This window comes from Brassica napus, chromosome C8 (assembly GCF_020379485.1).
Source record: "Brassica napus cultivar Da-Ae chromosome C8, Da-Ae, whole genome shotgun sequence".
NCBI classification, from domain to species: domain Eukaryota; kingdom Viridiplantae; phylum Streptophyta; class Magnoliopsida; order Brassicales; family Brassicaceae; genus Brassica; species Brassica napus.
The window spans coordinates 29,533,185-29,557,645 of NC_063451.1; the positions used below are offsets into that span (position 1 = coordinate 29,533,185).

Below are 24,461 nucleotides of genomic sequence, written 5' to 3' on the forward strand. Positions count from 1 at the left end.
TCCTTAGTTGCATGCACGCCTAAAATTATCCCTTTTCCGTGTCAGGTACTTAGTGGCCATCTGAAATGAGCAAGTTGGCCTCTTTATATATATGAGGTCATTCGGATCTTTTTGCTTTGCTTCATTCTCTTAACGACAGATGCCAAGAAAACCTTGTACACTTTATATCCTAGATCTTGGGAAATAAGGATTCGTGTACTGTTTTATGTAGATTGAAACTTATGGAGGACGATCATCATAAAGTGGAAAAGCCTAAAAGCTGTAAAATTGCAGTTATGAGAAATTGACAAGAGTTTGATTATAAGCCTTTTAGAGTACGAGGTTGTAGCCTTATAGGTTGTGTTCAATAACGTAGAAAGTTCACTTCATGCTCTCTAACATGATTTTAGTTAGTAGTGGTATATGTAGTAATACATTTATTAACAAACACTAGAATGAAAATATTACATACAGGAACAGGTGTTTAAGGAGAAGAATGACAACACACAAAAACAACAACATCTAAATTACCACATATATCAAATCTTAGCATCAATTTTATTCAGAATTACCTTCCCTTTTTCAGACCTCACCATGTAGCACGAGGAAACAATGGTTCAACATCTGCAGAGGAAGCCGAAGCGACAGTACTGAAGGCTGGAGCGGTAACACCAACGGTCCATGAATCAGCGATCTCTATCATATTCATTCCTTCTTCCTCTTCATCATAACCGTCTTCATTTTCAATCTGTACCAATGCATTCTCTGGAGATGAAGATATCCTCTCTAACTCGGTAAACACTTCCTTCATATATGGCCGCTTCTTTCCTTTGGAATTCAGACATCTCCTTGCTAGATTTGCCACTGCCATCACTTGTTCTGCGCATGCGTCTCTTATTCGAGCATCCATGATATCAAAGAACTTGTTCTCTTTCATGGCAGATCTGAAATGATCCGCCAAACCTCTTATTTCTTGAGAACCCGAAAGGGTTATTACAGGCTTCTCTCATGTGATAAGCTCAGCGAGGATGACTCCAAAGCTATAAACATCACTCTTGTCGGTATACTGGCTGGAACCGTAGTACTCTGGATCCACGTATCCAACCGTGCCTGAAATAACGGTTGTCCAGTGAGTATGATCTACCGTTACTGATCTTGAAGTACCGAAGTCAGATACCTTGGCTCGATACTTCTCGTCTAGCATTATGTTTGTTGACTTGACATCTCTGTGATAAACAGGAGAACATGCAGCAGAGTGCAGATACGAAATAGCTCCTGCGATATCAACTGCTATGCGCAAGCGCACTCCCCATATCATTGTGTAGTCATCAGATTCTTCATGGATGTGCTGGAAAAGGTTACCATTGGGGATAAACTCGTAAACCAGAACAGGAACTTCTGTCTCAAGACAACATCCCAAGAGTTTGACGACATGTCTATGGTTGACTTGAGAGAGAATGACGATTTCGTTGATGAACTCCTCTAGTTTGTCTTCATCCACAACTTGGGATTTTCTTACGGCAACCGTTCGACCATCTACCAGCATTCCTTTGTACACAGTGCCTTGACCACCTTGTCCAAGAATTCTGCTTTCGCTAAAGTTTTCAGTGGCTTTTTCAAGCTCTCTTGAGCTAAATATTCGTGTCTTCTCAACGTTACCTTCTCTTGTATTGAGTTGTTGTTGCAGAAATAGTCCTCCGTTGCGTTTGAAGAAATTATTTTTCCTCTGAGTCACCTTTCTCTTCTTAAGATACTTTCTCAGCAACTAGGAATAAACTACCAAAACCTACACCTATTCCTGGAAACAGCAGCGAAAGATGGTATGTTAAGTCGTCATTTGTTTGTTTATAAGCTGTTAATTGTTAACTGAAGCAGAAGATACATCCAGTGACTTACCTATCATTATTGGTACAGTCTTATCAGGCAAGCATTTGTAATGTCCGATCTTATTCACACAAATTTCGGTTCTTTCACAGTAAGAATCAATTTGTAGACACTCATTAAAATCTGGATAAGGCATAAGAAAAATCATTAGAATCTAATTACACTAAGTACATGGAGAACTTGTAATCCTAATTTAACAAGCTGTTTACACATACACACAAAGAAAAGAGTTGAGAAACAATTTACTAACCTTTGCAATCGTTAAAGAGGTATGGGTCGCCTGTATAACCTTGGCTGCATTGACAGTTTGCATAACGTGTCCCAGAATTAAATGGTGAAATTTTCGCATACGCAACTTGTTGATGAAAGATTCCCGTACTCTTTTGTGTTTTTGCAGCTTAACGAGTTCAAGAAGGAAAGAGTATTCGTCTGAATGACCCATTCTATCGTAATTGTAGCATACCCTTGAGCGAAAATGCTTTGTGGTTCGGATATGGTGTAGTCTTCATCTGTTAAGAAAGCGACTCTGCATTTCACGCTTGCCGAGTTTCTATGATCAAAGCTCTCTATTCTGACACCTACCACCTGGTAAACCTCTTTATACGAAAGATTAGCACTGCAACATCCGTTACCATCACAGCTTCCTCCACCTTCCCCTTCCCCTTTGTTATTTCCACAGTCTGGAGGGATAGTATTATATGTAAAGCCATCGTTAGAACACCCAGTTTTGTCCAAAAAAGGGACGGTTTTCCTAGGTAGCGCGTAACTTTGCTTGCAGTACAGTTCAGCTCGCATCCCACCATGCTCGGCTCGATGTTAGTCAACGACGCCTTGCTGTTGCAACCAAATGCTACAAGGGTGTTTCCTCTCCCAAAGAAAAAAGGGCTGCCCGTCAAATTCAAAGCCGAATCAGACTCTTTTCCATCTCTAGAACATCCAACGGATGTTATCGGGTTTTTGACACGAATTGATCCAAATGACCCGGTTGACGGAGATCTAAAAGAAACAGAGTCTTCGTTTGGCGAAGAGATCCTGACAACTTCCTTGCCCATCTTGAAGAGGAACGGAGAAGTAGCGTTTCTGCATGTGATTTTGTACCATTCATTGAGATAGCAACCTTCTTGGATTCCAAAGGGGTATGGAATATTTATATTCCCACATTTGGTTTGACACCAGCTCGGGAGAGTGTGAAATTTTGAATCAAGAATGGGCATGAGTAAAAAAGAGAGAAGAATCGAGAAAGTATAATTGATATAGCACCTCATAATTGTTGCTTCTCTTAGAGGAAAGCTCCGGTTTCTTGCAACACAGGCTAAACAACTTCAAACTGTTTCGATTTTCATAAGAACTTGGGAGATATTATAGGACAAGTTTGGGTGCTGTGTCGGCAACAGTTTTTTTCCGAGTCTCGCAATCACGGTAGAAAAGAAACACTTTGAATTTTCTTCTATCAACTCTCACTCTCTCACACACATCAACCAACACTTCACATTTATCACTCGTCCAAAAAGTCACAAAGTTTGCGTGTTGATCAAGTCGTTGTACTGTTGTAAACCCACGAGAAAAAAAAAAATTTAGACAGTGTAGCTTAAGTTCTCCTTCTCTGTTCGATTTCTAATCTAACCCTAAATTCTAAAAAAAATTGAGCTCGAACAATATAAATGATTCTGAAAGTTACAATTAGTTCCATTATAAGCTATATTCTTTTACCGCTCAAAGAAAAATATGAAAAAAACCGCTGACTTTGATGTTGAAGGCAAGCAACCAATAAGCAAAAAACAATTCGCCCACTAGGCAAATGGCTTTGTAAGTCAGTCAATAAAGAAAAAAATGGGTCTTCTAGTGCAAGATATCGCTATCATGATCTTATTACTCGAAATTAATGAGAAGAAGTCTATTTCTTGCCCTATACCTAATACCTGCATTGCGACCTTCTTGGAAACGAGTATACGTCATGATTAAGGCAGGTAACAAGATACTTGTAACGAGGAATCAAGAATGAATTATGAAGTGTCAAGTATCATATTTATTGTAATATTAGATTCGTTATTTATTACCTTAAAAGCTTAAACAGATCATGAAAAATGGATACAAATATTTCTCAATATTTTTTACAGCTTTGTGATTGGTTATTATGCTAATACGTGCAAACACTAAATTTGTGGATAATAGTTGTTATTATTATTTGATAATAAATCACCAAAGTGAAATGCAGATGGTAGACGATATATTGAGGAATGTGAAGGAAGAAGTCTATTTCGTGTTTTTGGCTCAGGAGTTGGACGGTGAAATTAAATGCATATGGTAGATGATATTCAAGAGAGTGTGGTGATCAAGAAATGGGATTCCGCCACGGCGGCACCCAGCCATGTCTTGGTTCAAATGCAACAATGGCTAATGCATGGTCAGCTGCTATGCGAAGAGGACGTGGAGCTTGGGTTTCCCGAAACTCAATGACCAAGACTATCTTTTTTTTTTTGGGGTGGGGTGGGGTGGGGTGGGGTGGGTTTGTTAATTTGAACAATGAATATTTTTGGGGCGGTAAAACCTGAAGGCCCATTAACAGCCCATTCTCTATTAAAAAAACTAAGCCGTCAGTATGAGGCGTCGATCTGTGGACGCGAGGAAAAAAGCCGTGGTTACTTTCGCCGGTAAGTTCTGTTCGTCCAAGTTCCGTTCAGATGCAATTCCATTGTTGCTAAGCTTTTTTTAGCTCTTCTCTGTATCTGCTTTCTCAGAATTGAAAATTCTCTTGTCAATTCTTGCTCCGCACTAACGGGTGATGATCTCTGCTTATGTTGTATGAAGGAGTTTGAAACAGTGAAAAAAACGGATCGATGAGTGAAGAAGAGCCTTCAAGGAGTGGTGAAGAAGGATGTAGCATTTCAGTGTTTGATTACTCTGTTGAGAATCATTTGAAGGCAGTGGACTTGATCACTGATCTCTGCGGTGAAGGTCGTACTGATATTGACAAGACTGATATCAAGAGACTGTCATCTTCAGTTACATTCTTGAGGTCAGTTAAGAGCAGTTCAATTTCAATTATGCATGCTGCATGCATTCATAGACTAGTTTTGTATCGAGAAAAAAAACACTATACTTTTAAGTGGTTAAGATCTTTATTCCAAACATCTGTCTTCGAATTTTAATTGAGTTACTAACACTCGTACAAACACAAACCAAGCGTATAGGCTTTCGTTTGGAAAAATACTACCTTTGTCCTTATTCAACTCTTCTTAACCATTTGTGAATTGCATTGTTAATTGAGTTACTAATAACTCTACTCGTTGATTTTAATACTCACAAATCTAGTCTCATCTCTAGGGAATGGAGGCATTTAAGTTATGAACCAAAACGTTTTGGGTTCTATGATGATGAGGCTGCAAAAAGCTGTGAACCGAAGGACGTCAAGAGTCAGACTTTGCCTCACTTTTCTTCAGCACGAGCTCCTAAGGTGTTTCTTATTTTTACACTACAAGATTTTTTTTAACCTTGATTCTTCTTACCCGCCGTTACTTCTTAAATTGCTTCAACATTACTGTATTTTTTTTTAATCCTCTGTACTATTATTGGCGCAGGTTAAGATAGATGACGATGAATCATCATCACTTGGCGAACCTAGGTAATAAAATTAAGGTTAATATTATTAGCTTTGATTATTAAATCTTTACTGGTTCTGTTTGGTAGCAAAACTCATGCATCAACATTTGAGAAGGCATACAATAGTTCTTGACCATGGGAAATGATCATAGGTTTCTCCCTTCTCATGTTCAAAATGATGATGTCACTTATGAAGTTTTGTGATTGAGTCAAGCGGGTATGAACCAGGTCTAAGTTGGTAATTAGCTAGACAGCATACTGGCAGTGCTTGTTTGTGTGATATATCTGCTCTTGTCTTTGTTCATACCGGTTTTTACTTTTTAGTCATGAATCAGGATTGTTTATGTAATGATTTATTCGCCTCTGCAGCAAAGATTTTATCATGCATGTTGGAGGATCTGTTTGGGCATTAGAGTGGTGTCCCAGAGTTCATGAAAACCCAGATGCTCGGGCAAAATGTGAGGTGATCAGGTCATATCTTCTGTTTTTTATGCTTGGTTGAAATGAAAATATTTGGTTTTCATTGTTGTAAGTTTTTACCATTGCAGTTTCTAGCTGTGGCTACTCATCCGCCTGAATCGTACAGTCACAAGATAGGCGTTCGACTTTCAGGTAGAGGCATTATTCAGATATGGTGCATTACTAATGCCACATGCGAGAACGATAGCACCTATATATCAGGGAAGAAACAGAAGTTGTCTGGAAAGTCTCAGAAGAAACCATCCGATGAAAGTAATAATAACAATACAGAGCCTAAAAAGCCGAGAGGCAGGCCCAGAAAGCATCCAATAGAGACAGCAACAGAGCCTAAGAAGCCAAAAGGAAGACCTAGAAAGAAGACTACTGCTGAGCCTCCTATTGAGCTTGATGGTGACGTTCTATACGTTGAAGCTTTGTCTGTTCGATATCCGGAAGAAGCAGTTGTTCCCGCAACTCCTCCTCGGGTTCTACGAGAAGCTTCAGTAACAAAAGCTAAAACCAACAATGAAAGCTCAGGAAAAGGGTTGCCTTCAGAAAGCGCAAATATCAAACTTCCCGTACGGAGAAAGAGACAAAAACACCAACGAGCTGAAGAAACTTGCGAACCCGTGGTGTCAGAAGATAGTGAAGCTGTTGGAAACGTTCCAGGGGGAACATCCTCGGATATCTCTGAAGACATTGCTCTTCCAAGGGTTGTCTTATGCCTGGCACACAATGGAAAAGTTGCCTGGGATATGAAATGGCGTCCCCCATATGCAGATGATTCTGTTAATAAGCATAGAATGGGATATTTAGCTGTCTTGCTGGGGAATGGATCTCTGGAAGTGTAAGTCAGCTACTTCTCTTTCATTTACTCTGCTGGTATAGTTGGTGTTATCATATTTGCAATATGCAACAATGTTAGTACCTTTAACTAGGTTGCATGTACTATGCGGAATGATGAACAACTTTATGCAGGTGGGATGTACCAATGCCTCAGGCAGTATCGGCTGTATATTTATCTTCAAAAAAAGATGCGACTGATCCTCGTTTTGTGAAACTGGCTCCCGTTTTCAAATGTTCAGACTTGAAGTGTGGTGATACACAGAGGTTAGTAGATGTCTAACATTTACCAGTTTTGTGTTCTCAGAGTTGTACATAAATTAATTTTTGCTTTTATTATTGATACCTCCTCAATATCTGTCTCTGTTCTCCTGATATGGTGCTCATCTATTATCGTACAGCATCCCTTTAACAGTTGAATGGTCGACTTTGAGGAACCCTGATTTCTTACTCGCTGGTTGCCACGATGGCACGGTAATTAACAAATTACTTTCATACTGCCATTTCCATCATATGATTATGTTTTTCTTTAATGCGTGAAAATGTAATTGATCTCTTGCACAAGGTTGCTCTCTGGAAATTTTCTACAACCAAATCTTCACAAGGTATTACGACCTGATATGTTTTTCTCTATGTCAGATAATTTGTTTTCACATTGTGGCTAGAGAGTGATCTGTTGATTTCACATTTGCTTTTTAATTTTTTGTGCAGATACAAGACCTTTACTTTTCTTCAGCGCAGATACAACTCCTATTAGGGCAGTTGCATGGGCTCCTAGTGAAAGGTCAGTGACATTAAATCACAGCAATTTGGCTTTGTCACTGGCTTCAATTAAAAAACTAATGTACCTCTTTCCTTCTGTTAGAGGATTCACTTATTATTAAATGTAATTTCTGAAAACTTTCCAGTGATCAGGAAAGTTCAAACGTAGTAGCTACTGCTGGACATGGAGGTCTAAAATTTTGGGACTTACGGTAAACTTCATAAATATCAGCTACATAGCTTTTCTTCAAGTTTCGATGTTTTGAGTTTTAATTTTTCTTTTGCGTTACTACATACCATAACTTATTACTTGCTTTTTCTGTAGTGATCCATTCCGTCCTTTATGGGATCTGCACCCTGTACCAAGATTTATTTACAGCCTCGATTGGTTACAAGACCCAAAGTACCAATTGTTTCTCTATCCTCAGTTGATTAGACTTTGAGAGTCCTGATTAGACCAACTTGGTTTTTCAAATTTCTTCTGCAGATGTGTGTTATTGTCCTTTGACGATGGCACAATGAGGATCCTAAGCTTGGTTAAGATTGCGTATGATGTTCCATCAACCGGAAGGCCTTATCCTAACACAAAACAGCAAGGGTTGAGCGTTTATAACTGCTCGTCTTTTCCCATCTGGAGTATTCAAGTATCCCGGCTCACAGGTATATCCTTTGAATGTATTTGTGCTTTAAATTCAGTTGTAACACAATCATCTTAATACATAAAGCACTACTGTGACACTGAATGATATTCAACTTCATCAGGCATGGCAGCTTATTGCACTGCAGATGGGTCCGTTTTCCATTTCCAGGTCGGTTATAAAGTCATTGATTTTTCTTTTTGGTTTATATGTTTTAAAGATTTTTCTCTGTTCAAAAAATAAAAGATTTTTCTCTGTCTTGTTGTGCTTTTACAGCTTACGACCAAAGCAGTGGAAAAAGACTCGAGAAACCGAACTCCTCACTTCCTCTGTGGACGATTGACGATGAACGATTCCACCTTTACAGTGCACAGTCCAGTGCCTAACGTACCGATCTTCTTGAAGAAACCAGTTAGTGAGAATGGTGAAAAACAGAGATGTCTTCGGAGTCTCTTGAACGAATCTCCTAACAGATACACATCTCCTGTTTCAGACGCTCAGCCTCTAGGTAAGTTTAAAACTTATACGACAGAAGTTACATGTAGTCCAATGAATTATTTCACAATTCTACAGCTTTTGCACACGATGAGGATCCGGGTTTAGAGTCTGAAACGGAGGGAACTAGCAACAAAGGGTCAAGATCAAAGGCTAAGAAAGGGAAGAACAACACAATAGAGGAGGAAGATAACAGAGGAGCACTGGTTTGTGTTAAAGAAGATGGCGATGAAGAAGAAAGAAGAAGAAAAGAAGCAAGCAACAGTAGCAGTTCTGTGAAAGCGGAAACGTTTCCACCTAAAATGGTGGCGATGCATAGAGTGCGGTGGAACATGAACAAAGGAAGTGAGAGATGGTTGTCTTATGGTGGAGCGGCTGGGATCGTTCGGTGTCAAGAGATTGCTTCATCTGGTTTGGTCGGTAAACAAAACTGGAGGCATCAGAGATAAATATGTAGTCCCACTAATAAGCAAACAAATAACCCTAAATCTTACAATGGTTTAACATTTGCTCTCGCCTTGTAAAACAAGATAACTCACTGAAAACAACACTAATCTTGGATGCGTATAATAATAATTAATCCAATTTTGTTTGTTGGATTACTATAAGACTCTCTGACTTTGGCGTTTAATAAAGAAAGCCGAAACAATTTGGATTTTGGAGAATGCCCAATAGTCCAGGACAAAAACAGAGGGATCATGAAGTACTTTCAGTGGTGCAACTGGTAAGATGATCAATCTATATGTAATGATCATACTTGCATCCGAGATTGACGTGATAACATTTTGTTTAAAGATATTGGGTTACATTTACATATTAATGCATTGAAGAATGAAGATAAAATAGATAAAATCAATTACAGATAGGTCAAGCTTTTTTTTTGTTTTGATTGATACCACATCTATAAGTTCACCTTTCCTTATTCCTCCTTTTAGAAATGAATTCCCATTTCCCTACAAAAATAAAGAAGATTGATAATGAGTGCATGATTATGCATGCAACAAATTAAAAACAAACATACTAATTATAAAAAAAAACACATATTAGGACAAACCATATACAGTGTTTGTTATTAATTTCTCTCTTTTAAATCATATGAGATTAAGGATAATATAAATGTTCAGATAATGTTTAACATAGGAGACATAAATGTATTCTTATGTTATGTATGTATTCTAAGAAAATAAGAACTACGGTGTAGCAAAAACATATTCACTAATATCTTTTTTTTTTCTTCTTTTTTTTTTCATATTCAAAATATCACTTAACCTAAGAGTACCTAACGTATTATAGATATTATAAAGAATCATAGACATACTTGGCTTTATCACCAAACCATCCGTAAACGGACTTTGCTGTGGAAGATACGGTTTCAACGGCGTCTGGGCCACCGTGTTCATTGAATGCATTGGTGACGCCTGTCACGGCTGAGTCTATCCTCGTCCCAATCGTAGGCTGTTCCTCCTCAGCCCAAATTGCCACCGAGTTTATGGAAACGAGTAGCATCACGGATAACACCACAGCTACCCATGTTTTCGCCATCCGTTCTTCTTTTCAATATTTAAAACAAAAGAATGGTTTAAGAAAAGGTCATAATCAGATTATTTAAGCTGTCTAAAGTTGCAACGATTTTTACGTGTTGTACTACTTTTGTTGGATTGTGCCCTAAATTTAAATAGTTTGGTTTTATTTAAAGATCCACCGTTAAGGTTACACCGAAAATAGCACGACGTGAGGTGGCTTTCGTTTCATGCGAGTAAATTAAACAACATGTATATGCCAAAAGCAGCAAAGCGTAGTGACATAGTTTTCGGCTTATAAATGTATTTGTCTATTTAAGTTCTCCATAATCAAGTTTTAGATGTTTTCAAAAGACAGAAAATGAGTAAGATCCAAAATACTATTGGAGTAAGATGGGTGTTCGGGTAGCTATTTGGATCTATTCGGTTTCGGGTTTCAAATTTTTGGGATGAAATATTTAAGCTCCACTTGAATATTTATAAATTTTGGTTGACTGGGTTTGGGTCAAATCGTATTAAACTCGCTCGACCGAGTATAAATGTTCTAAAGTTCCGAAGGTTAGGGTCAATCCACTAATCACCGATTGGTTTTAAGTTGTAAGTCCATAACAAACCCTTGAGATAACTTATCATGGTATCAGAGCGGACCTAATACTCTGACTCATTAATCTGGCCCAGACAGTGGCCCGATCATCTCATTAGTTGATGGTCCACAGAAGGCTCAGTTCCGCCAAGATCGCTAGAAAATAAAGCATGATTTCGGAGAGGGTATGATGGATTTTGCGAGATTAATGGTTATACGCACCATTAGGGAGGCTATTGAATCGAAAATATGAAAGAGATTTGAGTAATATATAAGGGACTCGTGCCAATCCACACCAATTGGTTTTAAGTTGGAAGCACATAAAACTTATCAAATAGGATGGACGATTGTAGGTTCGGATCTGATTCAGGTTTTGGAGATTAAAGATTTAAGCTACATTTTAGATTAAAGATTTAAGCTCCATTTGAATATTTATAAATTTAGGTTGATTGGGTTTGGGTATTTATAAATTTAGGTTGATTGGGTTTGGGTCAAATCTTTAAGGTTCGTATTCAGAAACTCATTTTTTATAAATCTATATCTATTTAAAATTTCTTAAAATTTTAAAACAAAATAATATATTAAGTATAAATTGGAATAATGTATGTCAGAATGCCTTATTAACATTAATATGGTTTGATTGATACAATACAAAGCATAATAGGTCAACATTCATTATTTGACTGGTAGAGAAGATAAACCATGAAACACAACACCACACCAGTTAATCTCATAGTGGTGCGGAACAGATGGAAATAGTAGTTTTAGTAGTGGACCTTGGGAGCCCATCCCGCGATCACATACTTCTCCTCAGCCTTTGTTTTCTCAAAGGAGTGGAGGGAGAACAAAGCATGCATGTAGTTATGAACATGGGTCAAGCTCCCAGGGATAGACCAGCTTTTGAAGTGGCCAAGAGCGACCTCCAGATGGTAAAGCTTTGGTGCTAAGCTTAGATCCACCGCGCTGACCTTTTCCCCGGCTATAAAAGGACCATCGTGAGACTTGAGATGATTCTCCAAGGCTTGTAGCTCATGAAGCAAAGGACCGTCACTTGAGTCTTTGGTCGTCAGGAAAGCCACGAAAGTACTCATGATCTTGGATCCAACAGAGGCAAACTTGGGAGGAGTCTTGAGTGATGGCTCAGGATACTTCTTCTCGAGAAGGCTGACGATGACGTCGGAATCAGGCACCCACTTGCCGTCGATCTTAAGCACTGGCACTTTCCCTCCAGGATTAATGTCTAAGAACCTGCATCATATATGAGGCTTGAAATAATTTTATTAAACATATATTTTAATTAGTTGGGACCAAATGATACTACATACTTAAACACTAATTTTTTTGAGGTCATAGTCTAATGTTTCATCCTGTATGTTCAATACCTGCTCTGATCATATATATATAAACCATGCTAATCCAATGTCCGGTTAGCATTTGAGCTAACCGAACCTAATCCAATTTCCGGTTAAAACAAAGCTCAACACATCCGGTGAATGAGTTACTGACCACTTAGGTTTGTCGGAGAGGTTGATCAGATGCATTTTGTAGGGCAGACTCTTCTCCTCGAGGGTGAGAAGAACCCTTTGGCTGAACGGGCCTGAAACGACATTCAAAGAACCAAAACTCAGATCTTGCAAATCAGTGCTTAAACAGAGACATAGAGAAGAGGAATTCACTTACAGTCGCCAAGAACATCAGGAGCACCAACGGCGGCTTTCACGCATACTTCGAGAGCCATCTTGAGTTTTTCTTTTGCTGTGATCAAAGCACTGTTGAGTTATTCAGTGTATTTTTATACACAATTCTCACACTCTCTTCGCTTTAGTGCTTCGACCAAAAGCAGTGGTCCAGTATTGGCCAACGTTTGAGAAGGACATGTTATCTTTTCCACGTGTTGGTGCATGGCGAGATACGATTTGAAAATTTTGAACCGTATCGGTAAAGGTTTTCACGTTTTTAGCACAATGTTAACGTAACGACAACATCAATGCAACTAGTATACTGATTATAATCCATTTGTCGTGATTCATCTTACAATAAATAAAAGGGAGATATGAGCCTATCCACGTATGCAAATTAAATTAACCTATCACAAAATGACATGTCAGCACCATTGACAAAGCACCATTGACAAATGACCTTTCGTCTCTGTAATATTCCTTCCGCCGGAGAAACCTAAAGAGTAAAGACACCAGTTACAACTCTTCTTTCTCTTCCATTTCCCACTTTGTCTTCCAACTATTAACGCTCCATTAAAATGAAAAACCATACAATTTCGCTTTCTTATTCACTTTCTTCCCTCTCTCCCTTTTCTATTTAAACGATTCTGATTTTGTGAAGTTCAGCCTGCATTAATAGAATTGATTTCGTTTGACTTTACCAGAGATTGGATGAGATCGCCGATCAGGCATTTGAGCAACATCCGTTTCAGAATGCCCCTGATGATTCAGAAACGTCTTTCTACTCTTCTGAGCAGAGTATCTGACGTCAGAGACGTGGGTGAGCTCTCTAAAGATTTACATCTATTCGGATCCAACTGTTGCGGAATGTTTGTATCGAAGAAAGATGTCCTGTAGAAAAATGTATGTTAAACAGTTTACAAACATGTCATGTAGAAAGATGTCATATAGAAAAAGGTATGTTAGAAAAAAGTGCCATCTAACAATTTCCAATTTCCAACAAGACAAACATTGATGATTGCTAGCATCTTTCTATCCGAAAGATTAATATGGTGTCCAGAACATCATTTAGATAGTAATCGTCTATACACTTAAGTCTATGTGGTTTTATGCCAAAATCAGTTGTAAGAAGATACTGTTGTGGTCGCTTGCTTTCAGAGTACTGTAATAAAGGTTATTCTCGACATGTGCAGGTGCTTTTTAATAAAACTAAATAAATGTCTAATTACCAACCCGAGGATGCTGTACATTGACAATGTTGATGATGAAACGGAAGATGCTGAGGACGATTTAGATGAGAAATTTCATGGGGATGACATGTCTGCATCCCACTGCAATGTCGACGACTTTGACTACTTTGTAAGCATATATGCCTTTTTAACAAGTCTAATATTATTTGGTTTCTGCCATTCTTAAGTGTCTACGATAATGTATAGCTAAATAGTTAATATAGGTTCATTAGTCGAGATTGAGTTATTTTTTAACTCTACAGTGTGGCTTTCTTTGGTTTTAGAGTAATAAAATAGCTGATACTTCGCATTTAGATGTTGTCTGCTTGGTTCACAAATAATATTGCTTTCAATTGCTACCATATCTCATTTGCATAATCACCTTAGTATTTCTGTATTGCATGGTCACACATAAAGGGAGAGTCTTTTAAATTTTTTTTTTTTTTACGAATTTAAGATCTATCAAATTAAGCATCCTTCATTTTCAGGTTATCATCGATGCATATTTTTTGTCATTCAATTTTATTCATAACATATGATGTATGTCATAATGAGGATGTACAAATTCCTACTCCAGTCCGCATAAGTTAGAAAGAAACGGATTTTTACTGGACTGAAAATTTTCTCAGTGGACATCTAACAAAAGTCGGTTTTTTGTATTGTAGTTGAGAAGTTTGTTTTGGGAAACTTCTAAGCACAATGTCTACCTTATGTACCAATTTTTGGTGAGCCACAATTCTACCCTGACTTCTTAAAAGCATGAAGTTCTCAATGTTCAAGGTCATGTTTCCCCATCCGAGGTTAGTTCCTCCAGAATCATGAAACATTGTTCTATATAAATCTATATCAGCTAACGATGTTTAAAAAAATATTCTTGTGGGGGTGCAGAAACGATTTACAAAGACACAAGTGGAGATACATTTAAATTTTTGTCATAAATTTTAGACCATGCTTCTGGAGAGGAGGAATAGCGTTCTCTGGTTTTACTATGGTTTGTACATATTATGGTATGGTTTGTTGAATGAGATATATTATGGTTAGTTAAATGATATATTATGGTTAGTCACAGACCTTTTTCTTAGATTCATCGTTTGTTAATGAAAACATATGTTTCCTTACGACAGATGGAAAGTTTGGATGTCATAAAAGCTAAAACAACAGCAGTGACAAGAGCAAAGTGAAAATCATATTCTTTGGAAAAATATCCAAGCCGTAATTTGCATCATCCATGTAATTTGTTCGCATTCCAGCCCCGGAAGTTTGGAATTGCATTCCTTGAGTACCCAAGAAACCGATGATCTCTTAGACCAGAATCCAAGAAATTGAAGGAATTCAAGTTTTGGTGGATATAAAAAGAAAGTATTCAATCCTTTAAACTATTCATGTTTTAAGTCAAAATTAATATGTAACATCATGATTGTTATTTATGTGATCCTCTCCGGTGGATATTTTTAAATAAATACAGAATAAATAGTAAAATTATTAGGCCAAATCAAGATCACCTCTAGCTTGATCCAACGGAGAGAAACCTTCCCACACCTATCCACTCTTGGTTCCACGCACCTTGGTTCACTTAGACTGTGCTTACTTCCAAAACCAGACCACCAAACTATAAATGATCAGAATAATGAACCTCTTGTTGTAAATAGAGAGTTTAGAGTCTGAATATTCTGTTATTAATGATCAAGAGGGTTCCTTTATATAAGGATTACAAGATAAAGATAAAAGGAAAGTGTACATATCCTTATCCAAGAGGAAATAGGAAAACTACTAAAACATAGGAAAAGAAAACTATATATATCCTAAGTCGGCTAAGGCTTTGGCCGACTCTCTCTCCTCCTTGCGGCCGCAGTTGGGCTTGATGTGGCCGACGGGCTTTCTCCTCTTGTCTTGGTTAATGGCAATCCACTCCATGATTTATAACACTCCCTCTTGGATGCCATAACCATACAGGATTACTCCCCCTTGGATGCCATAACCATACATAATTTGTAGTACGCTTCATGTTGCCTCATTAAAACCTTATCAGGAAAACCCAGTGGGACAAAACCATGATGAAGGAAAAAGAGTACAACACGCACTACTCCCCCTGATGTGATTCTCAGTGTAGGTTCTACATTCTACGCATCTTGGTGCGTGATATTTCCTGTATGTATAGGATGGGAGTAATCAGCCAGTATCATTACTGAACCGTAATTAGACCACTTCGACTTCTTAGGTCATTTCTCATGTCCTTTGACATCAAGTGTCCCCGGTAAAGCATACGTGCTAAGCAATGTGAATCACATTGTCCTCGGAGATCACTATTGGGTCTTTGCAAATCGTGTTTGCATATGTCCATAGTCTAGACGTGATCGTCTACTCTTAACTCTTTACTTTGATCGGACAAACTAAGTACTTATGGACAATGTACTAGACGTGGTTATCATGAACCTGTGTCTCGATCTGGCCGATCCATGTCTGGGTCATAGACCTTGTCTATACATGACCACTACTTGTCTCATGAGTGTTCAAGATCAATGATCATTGCTGTGAGTTTATAATCTCTTATTATGGCTCTGCGGCCGAACACTCTCATGGATGTGGACATTGATTTCTTTGCCTTAGGTAATGTCGTATTCAATTTGCATTCCTATCTTAATGATGGCGTTTCATGACCTTAGTTGTTGTGGATCATATCACACGCTAAGTATATATTATTAGGTCATGAATCTCGGCTTTCACAAGCTTATGGACTACAATACATTTGTATCCGGTTGATCCTTTGTCTCTACTAGCCCGTGATCAAAGGATAAGAGCCGGACGCCTTTTTAGCAGAAGGGGCCGGACGCCTTTATCTGAAAGCCGGATGCCTTTTAGCTTAAGGGTTGGACGTCTTTAGTCGAAGGACCGGACGCCTACAGATACGTTCTGTATCAGTCTACTAACCTCTTTTAGGTTTAGTATAAACACAAGGGATTTCAAATGTATATGGACTGTTATTGGATTGTCTTTTATACAACTCCAAGATCAATGATCATGCGTGATCAATGTCCTTTACATACTATATGCAGCTGCTTTATGTTTTAGTCCATGAATCAGCTTAGGAACAAAGCTGTTCTTTCATCTTATCCAGTGATCCATATGCTGCTTACTACATCATTTGTATCTAATATCTTTCTTATGACCAGAGCATTTTCAATTTTGAAAATCTGTAGCAGCATCCACCACATAGGAGTTTATCTCCTTATAATCTGTTCCTTTGATCTTTGTGAGTACCTTGTGTAACAAGCTATGATCTAATGCTGTTATTAGGAAACATGAACACTCTAGACCTCGTGATCATGTGCCTTTTCTCACGGTTTCTTTATCTCACAAGATCCATCTATTTCACTGGTTTATCAGATGACGTTTCTGTATATGTATATGGCCAATACGCCCATCTCTCTTTTAGATACTTTGAACCTCCAAGTTTTATCTTTTCTAATCTCTATGATCTTTTGTGATTGTATGAGTACTCTTTTGTGGGTTCATGATCCTCGTTCATCTCTTTATGTTCAAGTGCTATAACTTTATGTATCTTTATACAAATGTGTGTGTGTGTCGACACTTTCATGTGGTTCCATTATGTTCCAGACATGATCTATAGATTTGAGATCTTATTATCCAGGACCTTTATTACCTAGTAGCTTGGCGTCCCAAGACTACATGGTTTGGTACCTTAGATGTGTAGCTGCGCAGCCTTTTCTCAATGTCTGGTATGGTTTATCTTATAATCTCGGATCTGTATTCTATGCACCATTTTTCTATCCGAGATTCCTTTGTCTTATGGAATACTTGGTCTATCTTGTATAGACTCTATAGGAACTTGATTATGTCTCTTCTAGGACATTCATTTGGTGCTAAGCTGGTTAGTCATTTCTCGGGTCAGTGTCTGGCATTTTGATTAGCTTCTCAATTAGCTAGCTTTATATAATCTTTCTTTGGACGTCTTAAATTATAATCTCTAGTCCGAGGATCTTTGCCAAGACAATGATGGTTAAAACCATTCTTATCATTCTTTTACTTTCTTTAATCTTTCTTTTATCCAGCTTATAATCTTTCTCCTTTAATATCGAATATCCGGATTCATTTGTTTCATGCAATCCGTACCTGGCCACTATTTTAAACACCCATGTTTTGGCTCACGGTCCTTTGAATTCGTGGAGAAGATCTTATTCTTATATATTCCCAATCCTCTTCTGAGGTTCCATCTTAGATGGCACATGTATGTATGTGGTGGTTTATTCAAAATCTCTTAAGATGGTGTATGTCTGGTTTTATGACCCGTATTCAATCTGAGATGGGAATATCTATGCTCACTTATATGGCCTGATGCATATTATCATTCTATACATGTAAATTCATAATGTCTCCAAGCTTATAGACTTTAGAATCTTAGTCTTATAGATAATGGCTTACATGGCCGAACCTTTTATAGGTAATGGCTTATATGCGGCCAAGCCTGCACTATATAGCCAAGTCATGACCAAGTCGTGGCCAAGCCGTTTATAGGTGATGGTCTTTGTAGCCGACCATAACATGGTCTCTTCGGCCGAGTAATGGCCTCTTCGGTTTGGCCGTTTGTATCATGGCCTCCACGGCCGAGGAATGGTCTTTTATGGCCGAGTAATGACCGAGCCATATAACATGGTCGTAGACCATACACGAACTTGTAGTATTGATCATGGGTTTATCCTCTCTCCCCCTCATGACCATACTATAAGGTCGTGGTGCTTGGGACAATTAAGCCTAATGAGTTTCCCTTTGTGTACATGTTTCACAACGTGAGATCTTTTACGGGATAACTCTGTGCCTTTTCAATCTTTGCATCAAGTTTAGACTTTAGGATGGCTAATCCTATCATGCCATATAGTGTAAAATTTCGTGGTGTTATCTCAATATGGTTACCACATCTCTTGCCTCTTTATCATACTGATCTGTAGCATAGTTTTGATCAGTAGAGATCATAGGTATAGTCTCGACCACTTTCTTTCAAGGTCTTAGGCGTTTTTCTTCTTAAAGTCTAAAGGAACTTGTTTCCTTCCTTACCCATTGTTTCTACTTGGAAACCATACATTATAACTTCAATGGGTCACATGTTTTTTTGGGTGTGTATAATGTCTTTTAAGGCAATGTCTTAGCCATAGTTTCTTTACTATGCTTACTATAACCATTCATGATTTCTTACTTGGCTTTATGCCCTTTAGGCAACTCTTTAAAATCATTTATATGTTCAAGTAAGATCAGACAAGATAATGAATTCAAAATCAATTCTATTATATATATAAAATCGTGAAACATCAAATAAGTTTAAAAGCAAATCATAAAATCATAGATTTAAAATAAAATTATCATGTCGAGATCTTTCTTTAGTCAATGTATAAGCCGGCCTCACAATCTATATTTTCCCAGGCGGCTTTCTTGGATTCTTCCTTATCATTTCTAGCCTCATTGGCTTCAGGAAGTCTCATCTCAATATCTCGTTGCTCAATGTATCTTTTCTGAAGTTTCTCAAATCGACTAATAGTATCTTTAAGTTTCTGCTCTCTTTGCTTGATTACAAATAGGTATGACAATAGGTCATTATAGGTTGTGAAACCCTTAGCCTTATGTGATAACAGTACATCCTTTGGATGGAATGTGGAGTATGTTTTATATAATAAATCATCATCTGTTACCACTTCACCACATAGTTCAAGACTATGGGCGATTTTCATTAGAGCAGAATTATATTCTTCCAAGGATTCAAAATCCTGGAACCTGAGAAGCTTCCATTCATTCATGGTCTTTCGCCAAAATATCATTGAGTATCTGGATTCTAGTCTTGTCCAAAGTTCACAAGGATCCTCTATATTTTCATACTGATTTCTCAGTTCCTCAGTGAGATGGTAGCGCATAATTGTTATGGCTCTATACTTTTCACTTTCAATTGCATTATTGCCTTCAATGATACATCTCCTGAGTCCTCTAGACTTCAGGGCAATTGAAGTGTTCATTTCTCATTCTTGATAATTATCTCCAGAGAGATTTAGGGCAGCATAATCCGAAGGCTCAAATCTCGATATCTGAAATCATTTAATCAATTTATGATTTAGAACTCTTGCAACCAATTCAAATAATCAGTGCATATGATTTCATAAGTCTATCTATGATGCTTAAGCCACACGGCTTTGCAATGTGATGCTTAGGCCATACGGCCATGTTATTGATACAACGATCTTAAGGATCGGATCATGATGCAATCCACTTTATAACCATCCGGATACTAGGCCACACGGTCACTTTGATATTCACTAAGCCACACGGCTTTTAATCAATCAAGGGCACAAGGCCGCAAGTATGAACAATGTCTTAGGCTACACGGCCATATACAAAACGGGATCTAGATGCATTCAATTCTATTTCTTAGTTGCATATCTATTAAGTTTTAGAATTAAATAATCTAGCAACCTAACTCTCATTCAATAAGTAAATTCTTCAAATCAATCTTTCAAGCTTTAAGTAATGAGAGATTTAAGGTTTCAAGACCTTTAGAAATATCAATCAAGATTAAGGGTTTCAAGGCCATTAGGAATTTTAAAATTCGAGATTAGGGTTTTAGTTTAAACAAGATTCAGATTCAAGTTTTAAAACAATCCTAATCATAGCTCTAGACGATCAATCAAACACTCAAGTTTCAAATCAAAATTAAAACCAATTTTTCCAAAATTAGGGTTTTAGGGGATTTCGAAAACTTTGATCTTTGATCAAGGGGATTTGATTTGAGATTCAAAAACCTTTAAGGTTCTGATTTTAATTGATCAATGGATCAATCTCGTTTTTAGGTTTAGATCAAACTTATAGAGCTTCGATTTACTCATAGGGGATTGATCTATTTAACCTATGGCTTTTAGTTTTAGAGATTATCTTTTAAGGTTTCAATCTTTACAAAACAACCAGGTTCGATTTATGTTCTCAGAATTAGGATTACCTTTGTTTTGCAGATTGTAGAAACCGGACCTCCAAGATGAATGGATGAACCTCGGACGCGAGCTGCGACGCGGACGCGAGCTGCGACGCGGACGCGAGCTGTCTACTTCCTATCGGGTCTCGAGTCGAGACGGACGCTTGCAGTCGGGGTCGCGAGATGAGGCTGAGATGAACGCGTGCAGTCGGGGTCGCGAGATGAGTCTGAGACGAACGCGTGCAGTCGGGGTCGCGTTGCCGAGAGCTATCGCGAGCTTGTTTCTTCTCGCGGATGGTTGCGTCTGGTCGGGGATTTGGTCTGAGCTGGACGCAAGCTGAGCTGAGGCTGAGGACGTTGATCACAGACATGGAACGTCTGAAGCTGAGCTTGATCAGAGTTTGCAAGCCGGAACGCAACCAAGAACAATTTAGGGTTCTTCGGGATTAGGGTTCCAAAAGATCAAGACGGCGCTGAGTATTGTTTCTGCGATTGTGGGCGCGTCTGAGATCGGATCGACGAACGGTTTGCGCTGATGGATTCTTCTCGTCAAGAGCTTCAAGATGATATATGACTCGTCGTCTGGTTCTTCAGGGTTTGAGAGATAGATCGATTTTAAGTTGCGCCTAGATTAGGGTTTATGTGTGACGAATTTTAGGTTAGATTTTGTCTCAGAGTTTTGGAGTCTATCGTGCTGATAACGTGTTGTAAATAGAGAGTTTAGAGTCTGAATATTCTGTTATTAATGATCAAGGGGTTCCTTTATATAAGGATTACAAGATAAAGATAAAAGGAAAGTGTACATATCCTTATCCAAGAGGAAATATGAAAACTACCAAAACATAGGAAAAGAAAACTATCTATATCCTAAGTCGGCTAAGGCTTTGGCCGACTCTCTCTCTTCCTTGCGGCCGCGGTTGGGTTTGATGTGGCTGACGGGCTTTCTCCTCTTGTCTTGGCAATCCACTCCGTAATTTATAACACGTAAGCTTTAGTTTAGAACCTTTTTAAGAACAAATGAGCTAATAAACCATTGATTCAGAGATAATAAAAATCTAATTTTGGTTCAGTTTAGAATATAGCGGTTTGCTTTAACCAGAATAAACCAACGCAATTGCCCCCCCCCCCCCCCTCCCCCCCCTGCTTCACTGTAGATTCCTCGCCTAGGAAGGTGACGACGAACAATGGGAACCTTAGGCAGAGCATTTTACTCCGTCGGATTCTGGATCCGTGAGACCGGTCAGGCTCTCGATCGCCTCGGATGTCGCCTCCAAGGCAAAAACTGCTTCCGTGAACAACGTAAGCTTCACTGTACCTCGATTTCACCACTCTGTTTTCGAATTCGCAAAAATAAGCTTCGATTAGGTTAATAATCAGCTCTTCCGATTAGGTTGCAGATATGGTATTTGATGTTTTTGATTAGCAGAAGGGATTCATTGATTCAAATCTTATAGGATTGTGCTTTGCTGCTTAGGTTTTGGTCTTTTGTGTGTGTGTAATCGTGGCTTTCTCTGTAGTATCTAGGCATCGGACGTTGATGAACGTATTCGATAAGGCTCCGATTGTGGATAAGGAAGCTTTTGTAGCACCAAGCGCCTCTGTCATTGGGAACGTTCAGATCGGAAGAGGATCGTCTATTTGGTATGGATGCGTACTACGAGGTGAGCAAATGTTACTAAGCTTCAGTGTTTTTGGTGTTTGACTGATTTGATTTCTCATATACTGACCCAAGCTTTGGTTGAGTTCTATCGTCTACGTATGTATCCTTAGCTATGTCAACTAAGTAGAGAAGGAATGTATGTTCTTGAGTCTTCTTTTATGGTTTAGTGATGAATAACACTGCTCAATATGGAGCTTCCTAGCATCACCTAAGGAGACTTAACACAAGTATACTACATATTCTCTTGATGAAAATCTCTTTTTTTTTTTTTTTGAATGGATGTTAAATTTATTCAGCTTTTTTACGGTAGATGCAACATTAGTCCAATTTTCTCTTGATGAATATCCTCTAATATCGAATTTGAGTTTTGATCCTCTGTGGAAGTATGCGTAGGCTAGTCTGGATTGTTATTTTATTTTATTTTCTGTGATATCTTTCTTTAGATTAAATGGTAAGTCTTTCCGTACAGAATGTTGTTATGACACTCAGCATTGGTACTGTAAGGTTAAGCCTTTTCTTTCTTACCAGTAAACAGTGGAATAACATACAGTCTATGACTTGCTCTTGTTTTCTGTGCAGGGGATGTGAACACTGTTAGTGTTGGATCAGGAACTAATATTCAGGACAACTCACTTGTTCATGTGGCAAAATCTAACTTAAGCGGAAAGGTCCCTGCAACCATCATTGGAGACAATGTAACCATTGGTTAGTGGCAAACTCTTGCTCTTTGTTCTGATATTCATTCATCTCCGCAAAGCATTTGGGATATAGTTTTAAACTAGATCTGTAACAGGTCATAGTGCTGTTTTACATGGATGTACTGTTGAGGATGAGGCTTTTATCGGGATGGGAGCGACACTTCTGGACGGTGTCGTGGTTGAAAAGCATGCCCTGGTTGCTGCTGGTGCGCTTGTGCGACAAAACACTAGGATTCCTTCCGGAGAGGTATAGTTTTGCGTCAAACATTTGCATTATCTGAAGACCCATAACCTTATGTGTGCTGACATACTTCTATTGCTACTTAGGCAGCATAGGCTATTTCATTTATGATACCTTTTCTAATTCTGAGATCAGTGGAGGGAGATTAGATGTGAAGTTGAAATACAGTTTAGTCTATGAATTGGTCTGGATAAAACATAATCTATCATCCTTTTAGGTGAAGTGTTGTAAAAGCTCAACTTTCATTTAAAGACTAATGATTATGGTCAATTAGGTGAAATTGCATTTTAAACAATCAGCATGTGAATACAAAATGGTGTTTGTATCTCATCATGACCGATTAAACTCTTTCTACAGCCATACTTACTGACAGATTTAACATTGTTTTTTTACCATATTGGTCTATAATGACTCAGATATGGGGAGGAAACCCAGCAAAGTTCCTCAGGAAGCTCAAGAGTAAGGAAATTGATTTTATCCCAGTGTCAGCTGAAAACTACTCAAACCTCGCGAAGGCTCACGCTGCAGAGAATGCAAAGCCACTAAATGCGATCGAGTTTGAGAAGGTTCTACGCAAGAGGTATGCTGCAAAAGACGAGGAGTATGACTCCATGCTTGGTATTGTGAGAGAAACTCCACCAGAGCTTAAACTCCCTAACAACAACGAGTCTAAGCCAAGCGTCCTTTAAATGTGAACTGATTTTTCGGGGTATGTTTTCTGATCGAAACCTTAAATACCTAGTATCTATGAGATGTCTCAAGAAGATGTCTGGTTTGAATAATGGCGTGTAGAGTACACTAGAGTAGAGTGAAATTACAGCTTTGGAGAAACTTTTGCTCGACTTTTCATCATGGTTTCTTAGGAATGTATGGTATTGTCAGACCAAACTATGGATGCTACTACTTTGTTGTTTGAAATTCTGAATCAATATTATGAAACATGAAGATTGAATAATAATAATAATAATAATAATAATAATAGTAGACTGAAACATGTGCTATTCATGTGCGTTAAAGAGCCGTTTCGTATTGGAACTGCTCTTAAGCTCTATGATCTTCACAAAGAAGCATACAGCATTTACTTAAAGCAAATGCCTTGTATCGGTGCTGAAGGTCTCACTTTAATTCAATAAGCATGTTGTTGTTTTCCAAATTTATATGCAAAATGTTCAAAGGCTTATCAGGGAAGGGGTAGTATCTCTGTGGATCACAACGATCGAGTGTGGG

The 24,461-nt window shown here is 38.3% G+C and overlaps 4 protein-coding genes and 1 pseudogene across 5 annotated transcripts; 2 read left to right on the top strand and 3 right to left on the bottom strand.

Annotated features, from left to right (window-relative positions):
- Positions 1-403: 403 nt before the first annotated feature.
- Positions 404-3,571, bottom strand: LOC106444599 (annotated as a pseudogene).
- Positions 3,572-4,422: 851 nt separating this feature from the next.
- On the top strand, positions 4,423-9,265 carry BNAC08G18840D. Of its 2 annotated transcripts, none has more exons than XM_013891131.3 (16): positions 4,423-4,514; positions 4,672-4,879; positions 5,188-5,317; positions 5,442-5,485; positions 5,833-5,926; positions 6,012-6,769; positions 6,901-7,032; positions 7,167-7,239; positions 7,331-7,370; positions 7,477-7,549; positions 7,674-7,739; positions 7,853-7,930; positions 8,015-8,187; positions 8,290-8,336; positions 8,442-8,673; positions 8,739-9,265. In XM_013891131.3, the coding sequence occupies exons 2-16, from the start codon at positions 4,701-4,703 to the stop codon at positions 9,107-9,109; spliced, it is 2,490 nt and encodes an 829-aa protein (XP_013746585.1). In that variant the 5' UTR covers positions 4,423-4,514; positions 4,672-4,700; the 3' UTR covers positions 9,110-9,265. The 2 variants fall into 2 exon arrangements, with proteins under 2 accessions (XP_013746585.1, XP_013746590.1); XM_013891136.3 differs by having other exon boundaries at positions 4,491-4,514; positions 5,833-5,921.
- A 278-nt stretch (positions 9,266-9,543) lies between these two features.
- On the bottom strand, positions 9,544-10,238 carry LOC106377334. Its single transcript, XM_013817549.3, has 2 exons — positions 9,979-10,238; positions 9,544-9,613 (listed from the first exon to the last, which is right to left on the bottom strand). The coding sequence occupies exons 1-2, from the start codon at positions 10,200-10,202 to the stop codon at positions 9,592-9,594; spliced, it is 246 nt and encodes an 81-aa protein (XP_013673003.1). The 5' UTR covers positions 10,203-10,238; the 3' UTR covers positions 9,544-9,591.
- A 1,130-nt stretch (positions 10,239-11,368) lies between these two features.
- Positions 11,369-12,622, bottom strand: LOC106449347 (glutathione S-transferase DHAR1, mitochondrial). Its single transcript, XM_013891122.3, has 3 exons — positions 12,444-12,622; positions 12,270-12,360; positions 11,369-12,011 (listed from the first exon to the last, which is right to left on the bottom strand). Exons 1-3 carry the CDS (start codon positions 12,499-12,501, stop codon positions 11,528-11,530), a joined length of 633 nt encoding a protein of 210 aa, XP_013746576.1. The 5' UTR covers positions 12,502-12,622; the 3' UTR covers positions 11,369-11,527.
- A 9,099-nt stretch (positions 12,623-21,721) lies between these two features.
- Positions 21,722-24,226, top strand: LOC106449337 (gamma carbonic anhydrase 1, mitochondrial). Its single transcript, XM_013891115.3, has 5 exons — positions 21,722-21,934; positions 22,153-22,296; positions 22,875-23,000; positions 23,089-23,240; positions 23,651-24,226. The coding sequence occupies exons 1-5, from the start codon at positions 21,820-21,822 to the stop codon at positions 23,921-23,923; spliced, it is 810 nt and encodes a 269-aa protein (XP_013746569.1). The 5' UTR covers positions 21,722-21,819; the 3' UTR covers positions 23,924-24,226.
- Positions 24,227-24,461: the final 235 nt, after the last annotated feature.